Source organism: Nomascus leucogenys, chromosome 9 (assembly GCF_006542625.1).
Source record: "Nomascus leucogenys isolate Asia chromosome 9, Asia_NLE_v1, whole genome shotgun sequence".
In the NCBI taxonomy this organism is placed as follows: Eukaryota; Metazoa; Chordata; class Mammalia; order Primates; family Hylobatidae; genus Nomascus; species Nomascus leucogenys.
In genome coordinates, this window is record NC_044389.1 from 35,730,226 (window position 1) to 35,754,952 (window position 24,727).

Genomic DNA, 24,727 nt, shown 5'->3' on the forward strand with positions numbered 1-24,727 from the left:
TATCTTCTCTATGATATCTTTCCATCTCAGCCCAGAGGAGTCTAACAGGACCATTAGCCATGCATGAACTGTAAACACAGCAGCAAGGGAAGAAAAATATCTGCAATCATCTCAGAATAGAGGTCTGAGCCCCAGTTTAGTTGCATCACTAGACTATACACTAACACCTCGATCTCATTCCCTTCAAGGATTTGCTGTTTGGGAAAGTCTTAGATGGATAAAACCTTTCCAGTCAATTGTTTGAACTCTTTGTTCCCTCCCATTCCACAACACAATTATTTTAGTACATAGGCATGCTGATTGTTATTAAATTAATTTTCATCCTAGCCTCAAATTTTAAAATAATTTACAATAAATTGACTAGTAACATTTTTCCCATCTTCCCCTTCTTTGTGGATTATCATATCATAATGTCAAGCAAATGGGTGATTTATATTTTATTGTTATATGTTGACATCCTCAGTAACAATGTTAAATAAATATTTGCTTTAATTTGCTTAGAACAAGTACATTGCATGAAGTTTGTATAATTATAGGTCACAAAAAAACAGAATCTTCTTCACATTTATCATAGTAGTTGTTTGGAAATGAAAATAAAGATATATCTTGGCTTCTTTCTGGATTTCCTTAACTTAGTTCCCATACTTCCTAAATGACGAAGTGATTGGCATTCTGCTGTCTTTGCTTGATCATTTCCAATATTCCACTAAGAAAAAGAAAAACACCTAATACTTTTCTGTGCCAATAAAATGTAGGGGATTTTTTTCTTCTTATATTTTCTTTCACTCCTTGTTCTGCACCTTGCAAATGGATATTTGCTGAAATGAGAGGAGCTGAGGAACTGAAGAAAAGGAGTGCTTCAAATTGTATATATGCATTACAAATTTACGTCAACAAGTCAAAATTCTGACGACAAAACTTCTAGAGAACAAATGAATACAAGCTGTAATGTAATATTGTATTATCTATTTCTCTATGTACATAAAGTTTCAACTATTGCTCACGGATGACAGAGTTGATCTGGCAGAAGCAGGATGCTTATGTATGGAACAGAGCTGGGAAGAAAATATATGCATCAAGCAAACAGTTTAGTGAGATCCGTCAAATCTAGCTGTTTTGCAAGTCTTCTTCTCCAATTCCGTATCTCTAAAAACGGCCTCCACACCCAAAAAACAAAAAAATGTTGTCTGTTCCATTAGGCTTTTCTCTCTTAGATACCAGTTTTTGAAGTAATCCAGTCCCGCAAGGCCGTAACTCTAGTATAAACACCAGGCTTATTGGGTTTCGCACATTCATCTCCCCAGCTCACTATTCCAGCAAGGTACCAGATATCTCTGGCATCTGAACTAACCAGTGGTCCTCCAGAGTCACCCTAAAGGAGAAGACAGAAATTAGTAATTCATAATTCAGTTTATTACAGAGGAATTGGCTATTTTTCTAACTTAAGAATGTAATGAAAGGGGTAATTTTCAGAAGTATTCAGTGTGTTCGCATGCATAAGTGATTTTCTCCATCTATGTCAGTTATCCACCTAAAAGAGGACCTCCAATACCTTGAAAACTGATGGAGCCTCAAGATTCAAAACAATGAGATTGAAGGCTCCATCTCTTTGAACAACTGTGCTCTTAACTTATGTGATACATACTCTTTATTAGTGTAACATAACCCCCCAAAAAAGGGAGTGAAGAGTCTATTACTGATTTAAAAAAACAAACAAACAAAATAACAGACATTAGAGTCAGACACCAGGGTTTCTATCTCAAGTTTGGCCTTTCCCTGCTGGCTAAGACCTTTAATTTATTTATCCGTAAATGCTCCTAATAATACCCACCTGTGATGAGTGCTATGAAGATGATGTAAGACAGTGAATGTAAAGTGCTTAGTCTAGCAAAAGGCAGAACTTAGGAAATGCATATATAAAATCACAAATTCTAATTATTTATATCCTGCAAACTCCAGAGTTTTTCTTCCTTATGTGGCTGCTAATAACGAGGTACTGGCTGATTATCCCTCAAGATCCTGGAGCCTCTAATTATTGACCACCCATCAAGTATTCATACTCACTCTATGAAGTTCTTAATTGATTAAAGTATTATCTCATTAATTCGTGTAATTCTTGTTTACAGAAAACGTAGAACTAGGTTAATTTTTTCTGGGTTATTAAGAAAACTGAAACTCAGAAACATTAAGTAATTTGCCTGAGATCACGTGCTAATCAGTGGTAGACCTTGAATTTGAATCCAGAGTGATCTAATTCAGAAGTCCATGCTTTTTTCCCTACATTATGCTAACTTCCTTGTGAATTTTCTTTTGTCAATTTAAAAAATTAACTAATATAATAGTAAATTTGAAATAATACATTTGTGATTTTAAATCAACTAACCAATAAGCATTTGCTGATACCCTCGTATGTAGGAGGAGATATAAAAAGAGTATTATAAACACATGGATCTTGTCCTCTAGGAACCCACAATCTGCTTATAGAAATAAGATAAACCATATGAAGCTATTTGAAAATAAATAATTTCGATAATAAAATCCCAGAGAAAATCAGGATAGAGAAATAGAAGATACAAGAGAAAACAAAGCTTAAATCAGCATAAGAGACAGGAATAAATGAGTCTGAGAATAAATCATTATTTTAAAGAGATAGCAGTAAATAGTAAATAATATAAATAATAGTATATAAATAGCAGTAAATAGCATTACAAGCTGAAAAGTAAGGTGATGTCCAGCAAGTATCAAACAGAAAAAAATATAGAATCTATTCTACCAGCACTAATGAGTTCACATTTGATTAGTGAATGGCAGAGTTATGTCAGTCAAAGATGGAAATTATGATGGTTTATATATGCTTTTTTTAGGCAAGGGAGCCAGAATAATGGGAGTAGAATTATAAACTCCAGAAGAAAAGGAAAACCCTTTCAACTCATCTATTACACAGGCAGACACCTTTGGGGCACTGTTTTTTTTTTGTTTTGTTTTGTTTTGTTTTTTTCCAGAAACTGATGTTTATTTTCCATCGACCATTTTTCCATGTTGCTTAAGAGCCTGTGCAAGAACAGCTTAAGACCAGTCAGTGGTTGCTCCTACCCATTCAGTGGCCTGAGCAGTGGGAGCTGCAGACCAGTCTTCCGTGGCAGGCTGAGCGCTCCAGTCTTCAGTAGGGAACTGCTGAATAGGCACAGAGGGCACCTGTACACCTTCAGACCAGTATGCAACCTCAGGCTGAGTAGCAGTGAACTCAGGAGCTGGAGCAGTCCATTCACCCTGAAATTCCTCCTTGGTCACTGCCTTTTCAGCAGCAGCCTGCTCTTCTTTTTCAATCTCTTCAGGATCTCTGTAGAAGTAGAGATCAGGCAAGACCTCCCATGGGTGTTCACGGGAAATGGTGCCACGCATGCACAGAACTTCCCGAGCCAGCATCCACCACATCAAACCCACTGAGTGAGCTCCCTTGTTGTTGCATGGGATGGCAATGTCCACATAGCGCAGAGGAGAATCCGTGTTACACAGCGCGATGGTAGGTAGGTTAACATAAGATGCCTCCGTGAGAGGCTGGTGGTCAGCCCCGGGGTCAGTAACCACAAGAAGCCGTGGCTCCCGGAAGGCTGCCTGGATCTGGTTAGTGAAGGTTCCAGGAGTGACGCGGCCAGCAATTGGAGTGGCTCCAGTGGCAGCAGCAAACTTCAGCACAGCCCTCTGGCCAGTATTCCTGGAGGATATAATACTGACATCAGCAGGGTTTTCAATGGCAACAATAGCACGAGCTGCCAGCAGAAGCTTCTCCCAGGTCCTCTTCAGATTTATGATATAGATGCCATCACTTTTCCTTTTATAGATGTACTGTTCCATCTGGAAGTCAAGATTGGTGCCACCTAAGTGGGTTCCTGCTGCAAAGAACTTAAGGACATCCTCCTCCTTCATTTGCAGGGCATCAAGGGCTCCGGACATTGTGTAAGTTTCCCTTTAAGTTACGACGGGAATCCAGAACAACGCCGTACGGACCCCTCTACAGGTAGCGTGGAAAGGCTGGAGCACTGTTTTAAGAAAATGCCTGAGTTCTAGGCCGGGCGCGGCAGCTCACGCTTGTAATCCCAGCACTTTGGGAGGCCGAGGCGGGCGGATCACGAGGTCAGGAGATCGAGACCACGGTGAAACCCTGTCTCTACTAAAAAAATACAAAAAGTTAGCTGGCCGTGGTGGCGGGCGCCTGTAGTCCCAGCTACCGGAGAGGCTGAGGCAGGAGAATGGCGTGAACCCGGGAGGCAGAGCTTGCAGTGAGCTGAGATCGCGCCACTGCACTCCAGCCTGGGCGACAGTGAGACTCCGTCTCAAAAAAGAAAAAGAAAATGCCTGAGTTCCTGTACCCAAAACTCCCTCCCCAGAGAGATGTATCTAGCTTTGTATCAGTTTTAGGTTGCATTTCCTCTTCTGCTCAGGACTACACTTCCCTGTGTATATTGCCTTAGCACCAGCAAACCTGTGTTTCCACATTATTTTTCTGTGCATTTTTAACATGCCCTGAGTAAGCCACCAGACTTTGGGCGTTCTGCCTGCCTACGTTGTGCAAGCTATTTTTAAAGGTACCAATTATTATATTTGTTAATTCTTCAGTTATAAAGTTGCATAGCTTTTGAGGGACCGGTCTGTCTCTATCCCTATTTGTCTCATTAATCCTGTTATTTTTAGTGAATGGTTTAATGAGAAACAGAACAGGAAGTGTATTCAGGAATGTGCATATCACAACAGAAACTTCTAAAATTGGAAGGAAGGAGCCAAACAGGAAGCCGTGGAAGTATTAAGACACAAAGAAATGAGGGAATAGATTAGGGTGTTAACAGAAATAATAGGGGCATAAGAAATACACATAAAAGATATGGTAAAGTGGGAAAATAGTCTAGGACTTAACCGAATACATGTGGAGGAAACATAAGAGTAAAAAAAAACTCTAAGAATAGTGAACCCCAATAATATTAGCAAGAAACTTAAAAACCCAGGCAACATTTTATGATGCCTGTTGAGTTTCAAATGGCACATACACAAATTTTCATTTCATATTAAGAACTTAAAATATATAAATAGAAATCAGTTTGAAGTATGTAGAAATGTAAGACTAAATATGGGCAAGAGTTGAATTCTGGAGACATAGGTTTGGCACTCATTAAGGTGATAGCTGAGTTCAAAGAAAAGATGGCTTCTTTGAGTGAGAATATAGACAGCAGATAAAAATTTTATCTGAGATCTGAATCTTGAGGATAGCCAGGTTGAGAGAGAGAGAAAGAGTAATCAAAGGATAGAGCCAGAAATGAGTAGATGGAGGAGGAGGAAAGAAATCAGCAAATTTCAGAATTATGAAATTCGAACAAGGGATATGTTTTAAGAAAGACAAGGTGGCCAGATACCACTGAGATGAGAAACAGTAGGAGATTCGAGGAAAAACTTTTACATATGAGGTTATTAACGGTTTTTGTGATATTAAAATATAAAGAACAAGGCAAGTGGGAAAAATTGTGGATACTAGACATGGACATTTTTTAAATGGAGGCTGGGCACAATGGCTTACACCTGTAATCCCAGCACCTTGGGAAGCTGAGGTGGGTGGATCTCCTGAGGTCAGGAGTTTGAGACCAGCCTGGAAGCTAGGAAGGAATTTTTCACCAACATAGTGAAACCTCGTCTCTACTAAAAATACAAAAATTAGCCTGGTGTGGTGGTGGTTGCCTGTAATCTCAGCTACTCAAGAGGCTGAGGTGAGAGAATAGCTTAAACCCGGAAGGTGGAGGTTGCAGTGAGCTGAAATCGCACCACTGCACTCTAGCCTGGGTGACAAGCATGAAACTCCATACCTCCCCTCCAAAAAAATGGGTGCCATGTCTTTCCAGAGACAAGAAAGTAGAATATTGTAATCATAGGGCAAATTTGGCTTCACTTCTGTAGCTCACAAAGTTTGTAAAGAGTATATATACCTCTCATATCACCATCAAGATAGTATTTTTGAATGGGGACATTTTAGATGAAAGTATATAACATCTGGGATTAACTTCAAAATAGATTTGATACTTTGGTGGGGGAAGGGGATAAGGGGATTGTATCAGGGTATGTTCGGATAACGTAGGGTTGGCCATGAGTTGTAAATTTTTGAACTAGGTGATGAGTACATGAACGTTCATTATTTTATCCTCCCTATTTTTGCACACCATTGAAATTTTTACAATAAAAATTATAAAATAAAAGGTTAAGAGGGCATACATCTGTTTCTCTGAAATTTTTAGGAAGGACATTACTATAAAGACTATAGAAACCGAGATAGTTGAATCAAGAACATAATGGATGATCATAAATGTAAAAGTGCACGATGTTTTCAACAGTTTCAGGAAAGTTGGAGGCAAGTAGGATGATGATGATTAGGACAAAAGAAGGTCTAGCATAATAATATCTAAACCATCAATGATTCCATGACCGTCAAGAAGACAAATACAATACAGGTTATTCTCATTATTCATGGTAGTTCTGTGAAGTCACCACAAACACTGAATTAATGACTGTTGAGTCCTTGTTCTTAGGAGAAATACAGGGTTGGTTTTCCAGGAGACTCTGGTCACGTTTTTGTCAACTGCCCAATACATAAACAGATTTAGTGTGTGTTTCTGTTTAAAGACATTCTATTTAATATACATCGTTGATTCATTAACATTAAACTCACAGTAAACACCGCTAAAACTTATAACTAAACAAAGCTTACCAAATATACATATTTTCTCCATATGGCACATCACAACCTTCTTGCACTATACTTTGGCACCACACTTGGGGACTATTTTAAACAGCAAAATTGCCAGCAAAGATAATAAAAATGTGAAAAATGTAGCACTATTTAGACCAAGAAAAGGACACTTGTTTACAGAATGAGAACTGAAACAAAAAGGCACAGTATCACATTTTTCAACCTCAGGTAAGAATATGCTCATTGAGTAATAAGATATTTTGCCACTCTGTGCATGCTTGTGAATGACCGTAAAAGTGCCTTGAGTATTGATTTGGGGGTTACAAATAAATTTTAGTGAGTAGGTGAATTTGCAAATATGGAATCTGCAAATAACAAGGATCAAGTATATTTTCAAGTCATCTTTTAAGTTGAATTCATTTCAGGAGGTTGAATTCATTTCAGGAGATTGAATTACAGAATCAATTTCAATTGTTAGGAAGGAATTTTTAGTAGAGTGTGGTAATGAGACCAATCTACTTTGTTCCGTGTGTTCCTCCAGGAGCAATTAGGAAACACAGAAAAAGAAACACAATGAAGTGAGTCTAAACTTGGGCATTTGCCAGAGTATAAACAAAGGTCAACTGAATAAAAGAATTTAATGTAGCAAACTGAACATTGCTAAAACGACTAACCCAAAGGTAAAAGTTGGGAAAGAACTATAGTGATGCCAACAGTGAATTAAATGAGGTGGAGAAAATCAAGGCAATACAGACACAGTGTTCATGTGAAAGCATGAAGGGAATAACATTAAAAATTGTAAAAAAAAAATCTTAGAAATTAATGGTACCATTTTATGAATACAGATTAGAAAGCACACAGAGTAACATGGAATTCTGAAGAGAACTATAGGGCTTAGAAAGCACATTAAACAAAAATTCTGTCAAATCACAAAAAGGAAATTATAATAGCATTTAGTGACACACAGAAGGAACCAGTTATTGGCCCCCTCCATGATTTTGTCGGCGATGCACATGAAGACATAGAGGTCAAAAGTTTTGTATCCACCAAAGGCACAAAATTGGTGGCAATAGCCAAGCACTGGGAAACAAAACCCAGCTTCAAAATATGTAAATGCTGCAGACCAATATGGAACAGACTTACTTATTCTGTTTTCCCCAGCTAAATACAGCTAAAACAAACAAAAAAATACGTGGGCATTACAAATAAAACAAACATAAAAAGACTCTGAAAATTAGAGAGAAGAAGACAGGTGGGCTCAGAAATGCAGGACAAAAGGAATGATACACCAGTGAGTTCTCTCAATTTTTTTTTTTTTTTTTTTTTGCTTCATATATCACGGATTTGGAAGAAGCCAGCAACCTGGCAACCTGCCAACAGGTGCAAGTTTTTTAAAAGGCTCCAAGAAAATCCTGCTCTCCCTAGTAAAATAATCAATAAGAGTGCAACTTGGGAAAACAGCAAATCCAGGAAGATAGTAAATCCCAACTGAAAAGACTTCCATGCTTACCAGTCTGTAACAAGGCCCAATTCCCTACTAGATTGGTGTCAGAATATGCTGAATAGGGAGCAGGTGCAGTGGCTCACACTCATAATCCCAGCACGTTGGAAGGCTGAAGCAGGTGGATGATCTGAAATCAGGAGTTTGAGACCAGCCTAGCAAACATGGCAAAACCCCGTCTCTACTAAAAATACAAAAATTAGTCGGGTGTCGTGGCACATGCCTTTAATCTCAGCTACTCGGGAGGCTGAGGCAGGAGAATCGCTTGAACCCAGGAGGCAGAGGTTGCAGTGAGCCGAGATGGCACCACTGCACTCCAGCCTGGGCAACAGAGTGAGACTCCAACTCAAAAAAAAAAAAAAAGAATATGCTGAGTGGGAAGCATGAACTATCACCCAGTAATGAGGAATAACTCTCCCCATCTACTAGAACCATGTCTGAAGAGATGTAGTGGGAAGTCAAGTCTTTCACCACTGCCAAGCAGTAATGAAATCACTACCCCATGAAGTCAGTAGAGGCCAAAAGGGGAGCAGTAACAAAGTACCTTCAGCCAGAGTGTTATCAGAGGAGGCCTAACTTCCACGCAGTAGTAATGAGGCATTAGTCCCTCACCTGAGTATCAAAGGAAGCTGAGTGGGAAATGAGGCAATTCCTTCATACATCCCCCTCCCTCTGCATCACAATGTCTGCTGAGGCATCGTTAAATAGAAAATTTAAATAAGATCTAGAGTTTTAAATAATAATAATTTAACTTTTTCAAATTATTATTATTTCATTATTTAACAAATACTAAAACAAAATGGCCGACTAGTCACAGACAAGAAGACCTTCTCCCAGTGAGGGACCAGACCATCAAGAAGACTGGCACACTCTGAACAAATTTTCAGAAAGAAGGCATTGAGAGTTGATGGAAGGAGAATGCGGACCCCAGGCTGAAAGGGAAGGAAGCTGGTAACCCTGCACAGGGTTGCCAAGCACCAGAACTTCTTCCTGGCCTGGAGAGGCTCCTGGAGAAGGGGTAAGTTAAATGGTCATGGAGTGGCCAACTCACACCACAGACCTCCAGAATCTTAGCTGCAGGAGACCCCTCATCCCCCATGGACAGTTAAGGTGGCAGGGAGAATGGCCTGGAGAGTTGAAAGAGACAGAATTCTAGCCTGCACAGAGTCCACAGGGTTTGGCATGAAAATGGCTACAGCAGAGCATGGCATGGGTGCCTATCCCCCAAAGCTCATCATACATCTCTAGGTGGCTTTAGCCTTTGTTGATGGACAGACTTGGACATCACAGGGCTCTCTTACTTGTGGGATGGGAACAGTCTGATCCGAGCACTCGCTTGTCTGCTGGCCTATTCCAAAGCCCTTGCCTGGCTACGCAAACTTGCAGCACTGCCTCAGCTGCCCAGCCGAGGCATTTTTTGACAGCCGCAGCCATTGCTATTTTGGTGGCAGACCCTGCCTAACAGCTGGAAAGCTCCTGAAGGCAGGTCCCTGTCAGTGAGCACCCGCCAGCATGCACTCACTGGCAGCCTCTACCTGCTGCTTTGCTATCACGCCTTTGCCTGCAGCCTCCAGCCACTGACTCACTGGTGTATGCATGCACACTGACCCCATCACCGCCCCACCACCAGCACACATGCCTGTGCAGGACTTGCCACTACCCCACCACCAGCACATATGTGAGCACAAGGACCCTCACTGACCCACTGCCACCCCGCCAAAGTGCCTTTGCCAGCACAGTTTTGTTGCCAGTGGACCAGGAACACCTCATTCCTTCCAACACAGGAGGTACTTAACCGCTAGGGGCTAGAGAAAACAGCCTCAGACCTGGTCCCGATTTCCCAAGGTTACAGCCTGCTACAGCATGCAGCCCAGGAGTGCTGAGCTAACCCTTGGACCCCTGAAATCATCCAAAAATGAACGAAATTAACTAAGCACAACTAATACCACAATCAAACCACAAAAGGCATCAAAGAATTTAAAAGTAAAAAGCTCCATACAAAGGACAACGACTTCACACACACAGATGTGAAAGAACCAATACAAGAACTCTGGCAACTCTAAAAGCAAGAGTGTCTTCTTACCTCCAAATGACTGGACTAGCTCCCCAGCAATGGTTCTTAACCAGACTGAAATGGCAGACATGGAATTCAGAATACGGATGTCAATGAAGATCATCAAGATTCAGGAGAAAGTTGAAACACAATCTAAGGAACTTATGGAATCAATAAAATAATACAAGAGCTGAAAGATGAAATTGCCATTTTAAGAAAGAATCAGGGTCAGGCGCGGTGGCTCACGCCTGTAATCCCAACACTTTGGGAGGCCGAGGCGGGTGGATCATGAGGTCAGGAGATCGAAACCATCCTGGCTATCACAATGAAACCCTGTCTCTACTAAAAATACAAAAAAATTAGCTGGGGGTGGTGGCGGGCCCCTGTAATCCCAGCTACTCGGGAGGCTGAGGCAGGAGAATGGTGTGAACCTGGGAGGTGGAGCTTGCAGTGAGCCGATATCGTGCCACTGCACTCCAGCCTGGGCAACAGTGAGACTCTGAGAGAAAAGAAAAAAAAGAGAAGAGAAGAGAAGAGAGAAAAAACTGATCTCCTAGAGCTGAAAAACTCACTACAAGAATTTCATAATACAATGAGCAGTATTAGCAGAACAGATCAAACTGGAAAACAGTTTTAGAACTTGAAGGCCAGTTCTTCAAATCAACTCAGTCAGATAAAGAAAAAGATATTTTTTAATGAACAAAATCTCCAAGAAATATGGAATTATATAAATATACCAAATCTACAATCCACTGGCATCCCCAAAAAGGGGAAAGAGAGAGCGATGGCAACTTGGAAAACTCATTTATGAATATTGTTCATGAAAATTTCCCCAACCTTGCTGCAGAGGTCAACATACAAATTCAAGAAATTCAGAGAACCCCAGAGATATAATATACAACACACCCATCCTCCAGACACCTTGTCATCAGATTCTCCAAGGTCAACATGAAAGAAAAAAATCTTAAAAGCAGTAGAGAGAAGGCACAGGTCACATACAAAGGGGGTGCTATCAGGATAACAGCAGAACCTTCAACAGAAACCTTATAAGCCAAAAGAGATTGGGGACCTATACTCAGCCAGCATTCTTTTTTTTTTTTTTTTTTTTTTGAGACAGAGTCTCATCCTTGTCACCCAGGCTGGAGTGCAATGATATGATCTCAGCTCACTGCAACCTCTGCCTCCCAGTTTCAAGCAATTCTCCTGCCTCAGCCTCCCGAATAGCTGGGATTACAGGCACCCATTAGCATGCCCAGCTAATTTTTGTATTTTTAGTAGAGATGGGGTTTCACCATGTTGGCCAGGCTGGTATTTTCAGCATTCTTAAAGAAAAAAATTCCAATCAAGAATTTCACATCCAGCCAAACTAAGCTTCATAAGCGAAGGAGAAACAGAATCTTTTTCAGACAAGCAAATGTTAAGGGAATTTATTACCACCAGACTTGCCTTGCAAAAAGTCCTTAAGAGAGTGCTAAATGTGGCAAGAAAAGCCCATTACCTGGCCAGGCATGGTGGCTTACGCCTATAATCCCAGCACTTTGGAAGGCCGAGGTGGGCAGATCACCTGAGGCCAGGAGTTCAAGACCAGCCTGGCCAACATAGCGAAATCCCATCTCTACTAAAAATACAAAATTAGCCAGGTGTAATGGCATGCACTTGTAATCCCAGGTACTCAGGAGGCTAAGGCAGAAGAATTGCTTGAACCCAGGAGGTAGAGGATGTAGTGAGCTCAGATTGCGCCTTTGCACTCCAGCCTGAGCAACAAGAGCAAAATGCGGTCTCAAAAAAAAAAAAAAAAAAGAAAAACCATTACCTGACACCACAGAAGAGACAATTACATAGCCCACTGACACTATAAGCAACTATACAATCAAGCCTATGGAATAACCAGCTAGCAACATGATGGCAGGATCAAATCTTCACATATCAATATTATCACTTGAATATAAACAGGCTTAATGCCCCACTTACAAGGGACGGAGTAGCACATTGGATAAAGAAGCAAGACCCAACTGTATGCTATCATCAGGAGACCCATCTCAAATGCAATGACACTCATAGTCTCAAAGTAAAGGCATAAGGAAAGATCTACCAAGCAAATGAAAAACAAAAAAGAACAGGGGTTGCTACTCTTATTTCAGACAAAACAGACTTTAAAACAACAGTAATTGAAAAGGACAAAAAACAGTGTAACAAAGTGATAAAGTGTTCAATTCAACAGGAAGATTAACTATCTAAATGTTTATGCATTCAACACTGGAGCATCCAGACTCAGAAAATAAGTTCTTAGAGCCTACAAAAAAGACTTAGATAAATACAAAATTATAGTGGAGATTTCAACACCCCTCTAAAGGTGTTATAAAGGCAGAAAACTAACAAAGATATTCTGAACCTAAACTCAACATTTGACCAAATGAACCTAAAGATATCTATAGAACACTCCACCTAACGACAAGAAAATATACATTCTTTTCATCTGCATGTGTATGGCACATACTCTAAGATCAACCATGCACTTGGCCATAAAGCAATTCTAAACAAATTTTAAAAATCATACCAATCACACTCTCAGACCACAATGCAATAAAAATAGAAATCAATACCAAGATCTCTCAAAATTATACAGTTACATGGAAATTAAACAGCCTGCTCCTGAATGACTTTCGAGTAAGGAATGAAACTAAGACAGAAAGCAAGAAATTCTTTGAAACTAATGAAAATAAAGTACAACATACCGGAATTTCTGGGACACAGGTAAAGCAGTATTAAGAGGAAAGTTTATGGGGCAAAATGCCAACATCGAAAAGATATAAATATCTTAAATTAACAATGTAGCATCACACCTCGAGGAACTAGAAAAACAAGAGTAAGTGAACCCCTAAACTAGCACAAGACAAAAAATAACCAAAATTAGAGCTGAACTGAATGAAATAGAGACACAAAAATCCATATAAAAGATCAATGAAACCAAACAACTTGTTCTTTGAAAGAATAAATAAGATTGATACACTGCTAGCAAGACTAACAAAGAAAAAAAGAGAGAACTTTCAAATAAGCACAATCAGAAATGCCAAAGGGAAGAGAAATATATTTTACAAAAAATTTCAAAGCTGATTGTAAACACCTCTATGCTCACAAACTAGAAAATCTAGAAGGAATGGATAAATTCTTGAAAACACAAACTCCCAATATTGAACCAGGAAGAAATTGAATACCTAAGAAGAACAATAATGAGTTCCAAAATTGAACCAGTAATTTTAAAAAAACAACCAACAAGGAAGGCCCTGGAACAGAGAGATTCACAGCCAAATTCTACCAGATATGTAAGGAAGAGCTGGTGCCGATTATACTGAAAATACTCCCAAAATTCTAGAAAAAAGAGCTGCCTCCCTAGCATTTTATGAAGGCAGTGTTTTTCTGATACCAAAACCTGGAAGAGACACAACAAAAAGAGAAAACTTCAGGACAATATCCTTGATGAACATTGATGCAAAAATCCTCAACAAAATACTTGCAAACCAAATCCAGCAGCACATCAAAAAGCTAATCCACCACAGTAATGTAGGCTTATTTCTAGGATGCAAAGCTGGTTCAACATATGAAAATAAATAAATATGGCTGGGCGCAGTGGCTCATGCCTGTAATCCCAGCACTTTGGGAGGCCGAAATGTGTGGATCACCTGAGGTCAAGTGTTCAAGACCAGCCTGACCAACATGGCGAAACCCCATCTCTACTAAAAATACAAAAATTAGCCAGGCATGGTGGTGGGCACCTGTAATCCCAGCTACTAAGGAGGCTAAGGCAGGAGAATCACTAGAACCTGGGGGACAGAGGTTGCAGTGAGCTGAGATCGTACCACTGCACTCCAGCCTGGGTGGCAAAGCGAGACTCTGTCTCAAAAAGAAGAAAAAAAAAAAAAAAACCTTGAACTAACTAGGCATTAGAGGAACATACTTCAAAATAATAAAAGCCTTCTATGACAACCCCATAACCAACATCATAATGAATGGGCAAAAGCTAGAAGCATCCCCCTGTGAACCAGAAAAGACGAGGATGTGTACGCTCACCACTGTTATTCAACATAGTACTGGAAGTTTTAACCAAAGCAATTAGACAAGAGAAAGACATAAAAGGCAACCAAATAGAAGAGAGGAAGTCAAACTATCTCTCTTCACAAATGATATGATTCTACACCCAGAAAACTCCATAGTCTCTGCCCGAAGGCTCCTAGAACTGATAAACAACTTCAGTAAAGTTTCTGAATACAAAATCAATGTGCTAAAATGAGGAGCACTTCTATACAACAATAACATCTTAGCCGACAGCCAAATAAAGAGGGCAGTCCCATTGACAATTGCCACAAGAAGAATAAAATACATAGACATAAGGCTAACTAGGAAGGTGAAGGACCTCTACAATGAGAATTAAAAACACTGCTGAAAGAAATCATAGTTGAAGGCCAGGTACAGTGGCTGATGCCCATAATCCCAGCACTTTAGGAGGCAGAGGCAGGAGGATTGCTTGAGCTCAGGAGTTGAAGACCAGCATGAGCAACATGGCAAGACTCCATCTCTACCAAAAATCTAAAATATTAGCCATGTGTGGTGGTGCATGCCTATAGTCCCAGCTACTCAGGAGACTGAGGTGGGAGGATTGCTTGAGCCCAGGAGTTCAAGGTTGCAGTGAACTACAGTTGTGGCACTGCACTCCAGCCTGGTCAACAGGATAAGACCTTGACTCAAGAAAAAAAAAGGAAGGAAACCATAGTTGACACAAACAAATGGTAAAACAGTTTGTGCTCATGAATAGAAAGAATCAGTATTGTTAAAATGGCCATACTGCTCAAAGAAATTTACAGATTAAATGTTATTCCTATAAAACTACCAATGTCATTTTTCACAGAATTAGTAAAAACTGTTGTAATATTTATTTGGAACCAAAAAAGAGCCTGAATAGCCAAAGCAATCCTAAACAAAAAAAAACAAAGCTGGTGGCATCACACTACCAGACTTCAAACTATACTACAAAGCTATAGTAACCAAAAGATCATAGTGCTAGTACAAAAAAATAGACACATAGATCAATGGAACCAAATAGAGAAGCCAGAAGTAAAGCTGCATGTCTACAACCATCTCATCTTTGACAAAGCTGACAATAACAAGAAATGGGGAAAGGACTCCCTACTCAATAAATGGTGCTGGGGATAATGGGCTAGCCATATGCAAAAAATTAAAACCAAACCCCTTTCTTTCACCATATACAAAAATCAACTTGAGATGGTTGAAATACTTAAGTGTAAAACCTAAAACTATAAAAACTCTAGAAGAAAACCTAGGAACTACCATTCTGGACATCAGCCTTAGCAAAGCTTTTATAACAAAGACTCTAAAAGCAACTGCAACTAAAACAAAAATTGACAACTGGGATCTAATTAAACTAAAAGGCTTCTGCACAGCAAAATAAACTATTAACAGAGTAAACAGGCAACCTACAGAATAGGAAAAAATATTTGCAAACTATGCATCTGACAAAGGTCTAATATCCAGAATCTATAAGAAATCTTAAATCAACAAGCAAAAAACAAACAACTCCATTTAAAAATGGGGAAAAAAAACATAGATACAGTTGGAATATTTGTCCCCTCTCAAATCTCATGTTGAAGTTTAATCTACATTGCTGGAGGTGAGGCTGGCGGGAGTTGTTTGGGTAACGGATCCCTGATGGCATAGTGCTGTCTTTGCGATAGCGAGTGAACTGTCACAGTATCTGGTTGTTTAACAGTGTGTGGCACCTCCTCCCACTCTCTCTCTCTCTTGCTCCTGCTTTCACCACATGATGTTCCTGCTCCCCTTTCACCTCCCACAATGATTATAAGCTTCCTGATGCCTCCCTAAGAGCCAAGCTAATGCCAGCATCAGGTTTACTATAAAGTCTGAAAAGCCATGAGCCAATTAAACATCTTTTCTGATAAATTACCCAGCCTCAGATATTTCTTAATAGCAATGCAAGAACAGCCTAACACAGAAAATTGGTAACTATGCATGTGGCATTACTATAAAGATATTGGAAAATGTGAAAGCGACTTGGCAACTGGGTAACAGGTAAAGGATGGAAGAATTTTGAAGGCTCAGAAGACAGAAAGATAAGAACAAATCTGAAATTTCTTAGAAACTGGTTAAATGGTTGTGACCAAAATGCTGATAGTTATATCGACAGTGAAATCCAGGTTGATGAGGTGGAAGGGAATTGCCTTATCTCAGATGAGACTTTGGACTTCAGACTTTTTTTTTTCCCGAGATGAAGTCTTTCTATGTCACCCAAGCTGGACTGCAGTGGTGTGATCACAGCTCACTGCAGCCTCAACCTCCCACGATCAATCAATCTTCCCTCCTCAGCCTCCCAAATAGCTGGAACTACAGGCATATGCCACAAAGCCCAGCTAATTTTTTTTTTTTTTTTTTTTTGTAAAGATGTAGTTTTGTCATGTTACCCAGGCTGGTCTCAAACTCCTGGGCTCAAGAAATCCACCCACCTTGGCCTTCCAAAATGCTGGGATTATAGGTGTGAGCCACTGCATCTGGCCAACTTTGAACTTTTGAGTTACAGCTGGAATGACTTAAGACTTTGGGGGACTGTTAGAAAGGCATAATTGTATTTTGCAATGTGAGAAGACATGAGATTTGGGAGAGGCCAGGAGCAGAATGATATAATTTGGATATTTATCCCCGCCCAAATCTCACGTTGCATTGTCACCCCCAATGCTGAAGGTAGGACCTGGTGGGAGGTGTTCAGGTCATGGGAGCCAGTCACTCATGGCTTGGAGCTGTCTTTGCAATAGTGAGTGAGTTCTTGTGAGATCTGATTGTTTAAAAGTGTATGGCACCTCTCCTACCACTCTATCCCTCTTGCTCCTGCTTTCACCATGTGATGTACCTGCTCCCTCCCATTTCACACTTCACCTTCTGCCATGATTGTAAGCTTCCTCCCTAGAAACCGAGCAGATGCCAGCACCATGCTGCCCATAAAGCCTGCAGAATCATGAGCCAATTAAACCTTTTTTCTTTATACATTACCTAATATTGGCTTCTTGTTTACTTGGTTTTGTTAGTTTGTTAGTTTGTTTTTGGAGACAGGGTTTCGCTCTGTTACCCAAGCTGGAGTGCAGTGGGTGCACTGCAGCCTCGACCTCCTGGATTCAAGCAATCCTCCTGCCTCATAATTTCCAAGTAGCTGGGACTACAGGCATACACTACCACACTGGCTAATGTTTGTATTTCTAGCAGAGACAGGATTTCCCCATGTTGCCCAAGCTGGTCTTGAACTTCTGAGCTCTAGTGCTGAGATTACCTGCATGTGCCACCATGCCCGACCCAGGTATTTTTTTATAGCAGTGTAAGAACATCCTAATACAGACAGGAACAGACACTTCTCAAAAGAAGACACACAAGCAGCCAACAAACATATGGACAAATGCTCAACATGACTAATCAGGGAAATGGGAAATTAAAAACCCCAATAAGATACCATCTCAAACCAGTCAGAATGGCTATTACTAAAAAGTCAAAAAAACAACAGATGTTGTTGAGGTTGTGGAGAAAAGGGGATGCTTATACACTGCTTGTGGGAATGTAAATTAGGTCAGCCACTGTGGGAAGCAGTTTGGAGATTTCTCAAAGAAATTAAAAAAGAACTACAATTTGACCCAGCAATCCCATTACTGGGTATATTATACCCAAAGGAATACAAATCATTCTGCCATAAAGACATGTGCATGCATATGTTCATTGCAGCAATTTTCACAATAGTCATGGAATCAACCTAGATGTCCATCAACAGTGGACTGGATATAGAAAATATGGTAAATATACACCATGGAATGCTATGGAGCCAGAAAGCAAAATGAAACCATGGTTTTTGCAGCAATATGGATGCAACCACAGGCCATCATACTGAGCAAATGAATGCAGGAACAGAAAAGCAAATACCTCATGTTCTCACTTATAAGCGGAAGCTAAACACTGAGTACATATGGACACAAAGAGAGGAACAACACATACTGGGGCTTACTTGAGGGTTGAGGGTGGGAGGAGGATGAGAACCAAAAACTACCTGTTGGTTATTATGCTTACTACCTGCATGATGAAATAATCTGTACACCAAACCCCAACAACACGCAATTTACCCATGTAACAATCCTGCAGATGTAACCACTGAACCTAAAATAAAAGTTGGAAGAAACAAAGTAATTAATTAAATAAAATAATATAAATTTAAAAGCATGATATAACAACAACAATAACAAAACAGAATAAATAATAATTAGATGCTCAAGATATATCTGAATATCAGTCATCATACAATGAAATATAAAAATTTTTAACTCGAATGAGAAAAGGCAATCAACAGATACCAACACTGAGATAACACAAATGTTGAAATTATTTGACAAAGATTTTAAAGCAGCCATCATAAATACATCTCAATGAGCAATTATCATCATGTTTAAAACAAAGGAAAAGAAATAGGAAGTGTCAACAAAGAAATAGTAAATATAAAAAGAAGAAACAAAGAAAAACCCTGGAACTAAAAAATATGATAAGCAAAATTCAAAACTCACTGGATGGGCTTAACATAGAATAGAGAAGACAGAGAAAAGAATCAGTAAACTTGAAGATACATTGAAATTACTCAATCTCAACAACAGAGAGAAACTAGGGTGGAAAAAAAGATAAACAGAAGCTTAGGAAACTCTGGGACTGTAATAAAAGAGTAAACATTGCTGTGGTTAGAGTTCCAGAAGGAAAGAAGAAAGAAGGTGGGACTGAAAGAGTATTTTAAGAAATAATGACTGAAAATTTCTCAAACTTGACAAAGGATATAAGTCTACATATTCAAAAAGCTGAGCAAACCTCAAACAGGATAAGCCCAAAGAAATCCATGCCAAGACACATAATCAACCTTCTGAAAACTAAAGACAAACTCTTGAACACAGCAAGAAATAACACCTCATGTATTGGAAAAAAATAATTCTAATAGCAGCAAATTCCTTGCAGAAATCACAGAGGCGATGATTTAAATGCTGAAAGAAAAGAACTGTCAGTGCTAAATTATGCTCCAGTAATGAGGAAGAAATAAAGACTTCTAGAGACAAAGAAAACCTAAGAGAATTTTTCACCAGCATACCTGTACTAAAAGAGTGGCTAAAAGAAGTTCCTAAAACAGAAATGACTGTTTCTAAAAAAGGAATCAGGAAAGAGGAAAGAAGAAATCTATAGGTAAATAGTCTTTCCTTTTCCTCTTATGTTTTCTAAATTACATTTGACAGTCGAAGCAAAACATTGTCTTCTGTGGTTCTCAAAATATAAAGTAAATATTTAATACTTATATTTATTAATATTTAATGTTTATGTTTATGAATGTTTAATATTAAAGAGGGAAAAGCAAAGGGATTTAAGGAGAAGTAAGTTTTTTATTCTATACTCCACCAAAACTAGTAAAATTTCAATACACGTAGACAGTGATAAGTTATGTATGTATATATAAATATATATTTATATACACATATATATAACTTAGAGGAACCACTAAAATTTTTCTACAAAAAAAGCCAAAAATATCAATAGATGATCCAAAATTAAATTCTGTTTAAAAAGCTACTGTTACTCTATTTATATAACATTCTGAAAATCGAAAAATTATAGAGATGGAGAATAAATTAGTGATTGCCAGATGTTAGGGATAGTAGGAGGAGGGAAAGAGGTAGATCTTTGTGGTGATAGAATAGTTCTTCATCTTAACTGTGGTGGTGGTTACACAAATCTACAGATGTGATAAAATGCCATAGAATTAGACACATACTTTGTACCACTGTCAATTTCCCAGATCTTATATTGAACTATAGTTATGTGAGATGTAATCATTGGAGAAAACTGGGTGAGACGTTGTGACTCCTCTGTACTAGCTTTGCAACTTCCTGTAGGTATATAATTATTTCAAAGAAAAGTAAACAAAAAATTACACAACATACTAACGGGCAAAACCGTTTACCTGGCATGCATCTGTTTTTCCTTTTAAGGAGCCAGCACATAACATTCTAGGAGTTATGGCGTCATTGTAAGCTTGAGGTTCATTGCAAGTTGCAGTGTCTATGAGAGTCACCTGTGCTTGTCGAAGATGATTTTGACTGTTACCTAAAAGAAAAAAAAAGCTTTGTATTTGTAGACATACATGTATTTTATAAACTTGAAGAAAATGTTTCATGATTAGGAATAAGATGGTGATACAGGCCAGCCACGGTGACTAACACCAGTAATCCCAGCACTTTGAGAGGCCGAGGTTGGAGGATCACTTGAGGCCAGGAGTTCAAGACCAGCTTGGCCAACATGGTGAAATCCTGTCTCTACTAAAAATACAAAAATTAGCCAGGGGTGGTGGCGTGCACCTGTAATCCCAGCTACTCAGGAGGCTGAGGCAGGTAAATCTCTTGAACCCAGGAGGCAGAGGTTGTGGTGAGCCAAGATCTAGCCACTGAACTCCAGCCTGGGGGACAGAGAGAAGCCCCGTCTTAAAAAAAAAAAGCAGGGGGCACCGGGTGCGGTGGCTTACGCCTGTAATCCCAGCAGTTTCGGAGGCCGAGTAGGGCAGATCACCTGAGGTCAAGAGTTTGAGACCAGCCTGGCCAACATGGTGAAACCTTGTCTCTACTAAAAATAGAAAAATTAGGTGGGTGCCTGTAGTCCCGACCACTGGGGAGGCTGAGGCAGGAGAATCGCTTGAACCTGTGAGCGAGAGGTTGCAGTGAGCCAAGATCGCACCATTGCACTTCAGCCTGGAGACTCTGTCTCAAAAAAAAAAAAAAAAAGAAAGAAAGATAGTGATGCAGAATCTTAGAATACATATGTTTAGAACAATAATATTTGGGAAGATAATTTGTTCCTAACTACTTTGAGCAAAAGGTTGGGTGCCTAGAACCACAAGTTATCTAAATAATGTCATTCCATTGTTAAGATTAGAAGGAAGTTTCAGTAGGGGAGAATGGTGGCTTTATGATTCTCCAGTCTTCAGAATTGGGTATATTATTGATTGCTAATCTCTAAACTGGTTAATTCTCTAAAGAAAAGTTCATGGCTAGGAGACATACTTGCTTTTTCAGACATCTTAGCAGTACTATGACTGTAGTATACAGTAGTAGCAATTTGCTTGATATTAACTTAGGGAGGAAGGAATTTTTGTGTCTTCCAAGTTATTTACTTCACTTTTAGGGCCTGACTTGGTCCAGGTCATATGACCACACAGCTGACATCTTTTGGCATAATGGCATTTCATTGTTTAAATGCCATAAAATACCAATTTAACTTTTACTTGAGTTTCTCTTCCGATGCTCACCATCATTTTTCAGTGCTCCAAATCCTGTCACAAACATCACATCACCTGGTTGAAACTCATAGGATGCATCAGGGAGACAAACTCTATGTACTGCATTTGTGTAGGGAACAGGGCTAGAAAGCTCTGCAAGAGAAATGTCATAGTCATGTGATGGGTGTTTGTATTCTTCATGGACAATTATTCTCCGGAGACCGCGTTTCATTTTCGAAGGTTTTATTGTTACTCCAAAGGAAGCAGTCCATCTGGCAGGGTCCTTGTATCTGGGGAGAAAAAAATGAAGAATAAATTTCTTTTTACCATGCTACCAGTCGAATAATTTATATTACATAATTTAGTCTACAGGTGTAGATTTTTTTTCTTTTTATAGTTTTGATGTATAGAACTCTTTCCAATTTGAGAATGAGGCTCAGGGTTCCGACCAGGTGAAAAAGCCACCATTTCCTATAAGATACATGCCACTCCATAGGCCAGGTCATCCGCTCCAAATGCTAGGGCTTTTTGATTTTTCTGTATATTAATGACTCCAAGGGACCTATGGAAAGTACCCTGTACAGAATAAGAGAAATTAATATATTCTATGTGCCTCATGTACCCCACCCAGAAATATACACATTTCTCTGAAAACCAAAAAGTCCACACAATAATTAAAGTATTACTATTTTATATACTACAGACATTTTGACAATCGATCGAAGGGTCCTCCATTTCTTGCAATGTAATTAGTCAATCTATTCGTTTGTACAACTTGCTACTTCCAAATTCTTCATATCTTCATTATATAGTTCTTCGTATTTAATTGTTTTTCTTACCATGTGAAATTTCCCCCTTAGGATCAAACCTACAACCTATCCAGACTCCATGTCTGATTAAGATACTCAGCAGAGAGATAGAGCACTCCTGTTTGACAGCAAATTCAAATCCAAAAATGACTTTAAAATCCCTGCTTTCTTTGAGAAACTATTGTGTATTTATCAAAAGATTATTTGTTTGCATATACTTCGACTCCATTTCCATTTCCAGACTTTAAAACCTCTTACTAATGTTTACAAATGTTCCAGTCTTTTGTAATACACACATTATTTTTAATTTATGCTAAACTCATATCTCCCAAAATTCATGAGGTATTTTCCCACCAAAACCCAGTGCACTTTGTTCATTCCCAGTCATTCTCCAGCTTCAAGACTTACGTGGTAAAACAGTGAGCAGCACTCACAAGCCACGTGGCATTAATTAAGGTTGCTCCACAGCGATGGCTCCCATCCCACTGCAGGCTAGCCTGCCAGGGCCATTCACCCTCTTCTGCTTCTGTCCCACCAACGATCCTCAGACTCTGATCTAGAGTTTTCCTTCTTCGTGTTCCGCAGCCTGCAAAAGAGAGAGAGTGGGTGCATTGGTGGGTGCATTAATTAGCAGTTGTTTTAAGCATCAAATTGTGTTACTATGTTCCATATTTCTTCTACTTTGTGCTCCAAAAGGATCAAATGTTTTCTCATGCTCTTACCTTTCTGTAAACTGTAATGTTTTATTTAGCTAACTCCTGTTCATTTCGTAAAATTTAAATCAGTTGTTACCTCTCTAGGATGCTTTTTCTAACTCCCCTGTCTCCAATCTGGATTAGTTACTACTTTCTTGGTGCTTCCAAAATAATAATAGTAACAAATACACTCTGTGTGTGTGCTTATGTGTATAACAAACACTCTGTATGTGTGCTTATGTGTATGTATACATACTGACATTGTTTATGACAGGGTTCCTCAACCTTGGCACCACTAACATGTTGAACCATTTAATTCTTTGTTGTAGGGGGCTTCCCTGTGCATCATAAGATCTTGGCCTATATATACTAGATGCCAGTAGCCCTCCCCCTATATTCATGACAAAAATGCCACAGTGGGGCATGATATGTTGGTAAACAATATTTCCCTTGGTTGAGAAGTGTTGTTTAAGAATGATGTGTTCATGAATTTGTCTCATGCATCTAGTCCCATTAGAGTATGAGGTGCTTTAGGTAAAGATTTTATCTTATCCATTTTGAATGCCTGTTGTCTAACACAGTGCTAACACTTGGTAGGTTCCCAATAAATATTGGTGGCGAGAATATATGCTATTTAGATAATGAGACTGTCTTTTGGTTTTGTGTTTAGTTGATTTTAGAAATTAACCAACTATATGAGCTGGTGAGTAGCACATATTTTTCCACCTTTTAAGAGAAATGTAATGTGCAACAACCCCATAACTATTGAATGTATACCGTAAATCACGGTGGCGTACTTGGCTATAGGAGAAGAAAAGTGCTAGGCCTAGACTCAGCACTTTTAAAATATAGGTGAAGATATTATCTATGTGTCTTCAGTAATTTTATTAAAATATACCCCATAATTTCCTGCACTTTCTGTGACTTTTCCACGACCCGATAATTTCCTGCACTTTCGTATAATCCATAGGATTAATAACATCAGGAAGATTTTATCTAGGATATAGTGACAATAAGTTTCTGCCTCTAGCTGAAAAACACAATGTATAGATTTGTTTTATCTTACAGATATCTACAAACAGAACATGGATAAGTAAACATTTCTTGCCTCTTCTTTAACAGCTGTACAACTCAATTCCACTACACATCTGCCACAGGCACCCATACATCCACTCCAAAGTTATCTCAATTTTGCTACCCTTTACTAATAAAATGTATCTCCGAGATATGATAAAGCACCATGAACTGTACACAAATTAATCCAACTTTATCTGTGCTGTCCCTATGATATCAACACAAAGTAAACCTAAATGACCTATAGTGTTAGCTTTTTACCCTCAGGTAATGCTATTTTAATAAATATGTTAAACTTACAATGGTTCAGATAGCTGTCTGTTTCTGTCTTGTTGATTTCTGAAACACACAAAAATGGTAAATAGGGTCAGCACATCAGAATTACACTATGCCTCCGAGTATTTCAAACACTAAAAGACTGCTTAATTTTGTTATAAAACAGTATCTCTAGATTATAAAGAAGGCAACGTGGCTTGTCGTAGACATAGGATGATCATCGCATTGCAGAGAAT

At 39.1% G+C, this 24,727-nt stretch overlaps 1 protein-coding gene and 1 pseudogene across 2 annotated transcripts in view; both read right to left on the minus strand.

The window, feature by feature from the left end:
- Positions 1-422: 422 nt before the first annotated feature.
- TMPRSS11E (transmembrane serine protease 11E) overlaps positions 423-24,727 on the minus strand; it is a 52,379-nt gene continuing 28,074 nt past the window's right edge. The window contains exons 6-10 of the mRNA XM_003268430.1: positions 24,516-24,554; positions 22,855-23,032; positions 21,668-21,927; positions 20,330-20,472; positions 423-1,372 (exon numbers count right to left, since the gene is read on the minus strand). Coding sequence (XP_003268478.1) covers positions 1,211-1,372; positions 20,330-20,472; positions 21,668-21,927; positions 22,855-23,032; positions 24,516-24,554 — 782 coding nt within the window. The 3' untranslated portion in view covers positions 423-1,210. The remainder of the gene's footprint in view (positions 1,373-20,329; positions 20,473-21,667; positions 21,928-22,854; positions 23,033-24,515; positions 24,555-24,727) is intronic.
- On the minus strand, positions 3,001-4,027 carry LOC101177632 (annotated as a pseudogene). The gene has a single exon (XR_001114036.1). The product of XR_001114036.1 is annotated as a 40S ribosomal protein SA pseudogene (transcript).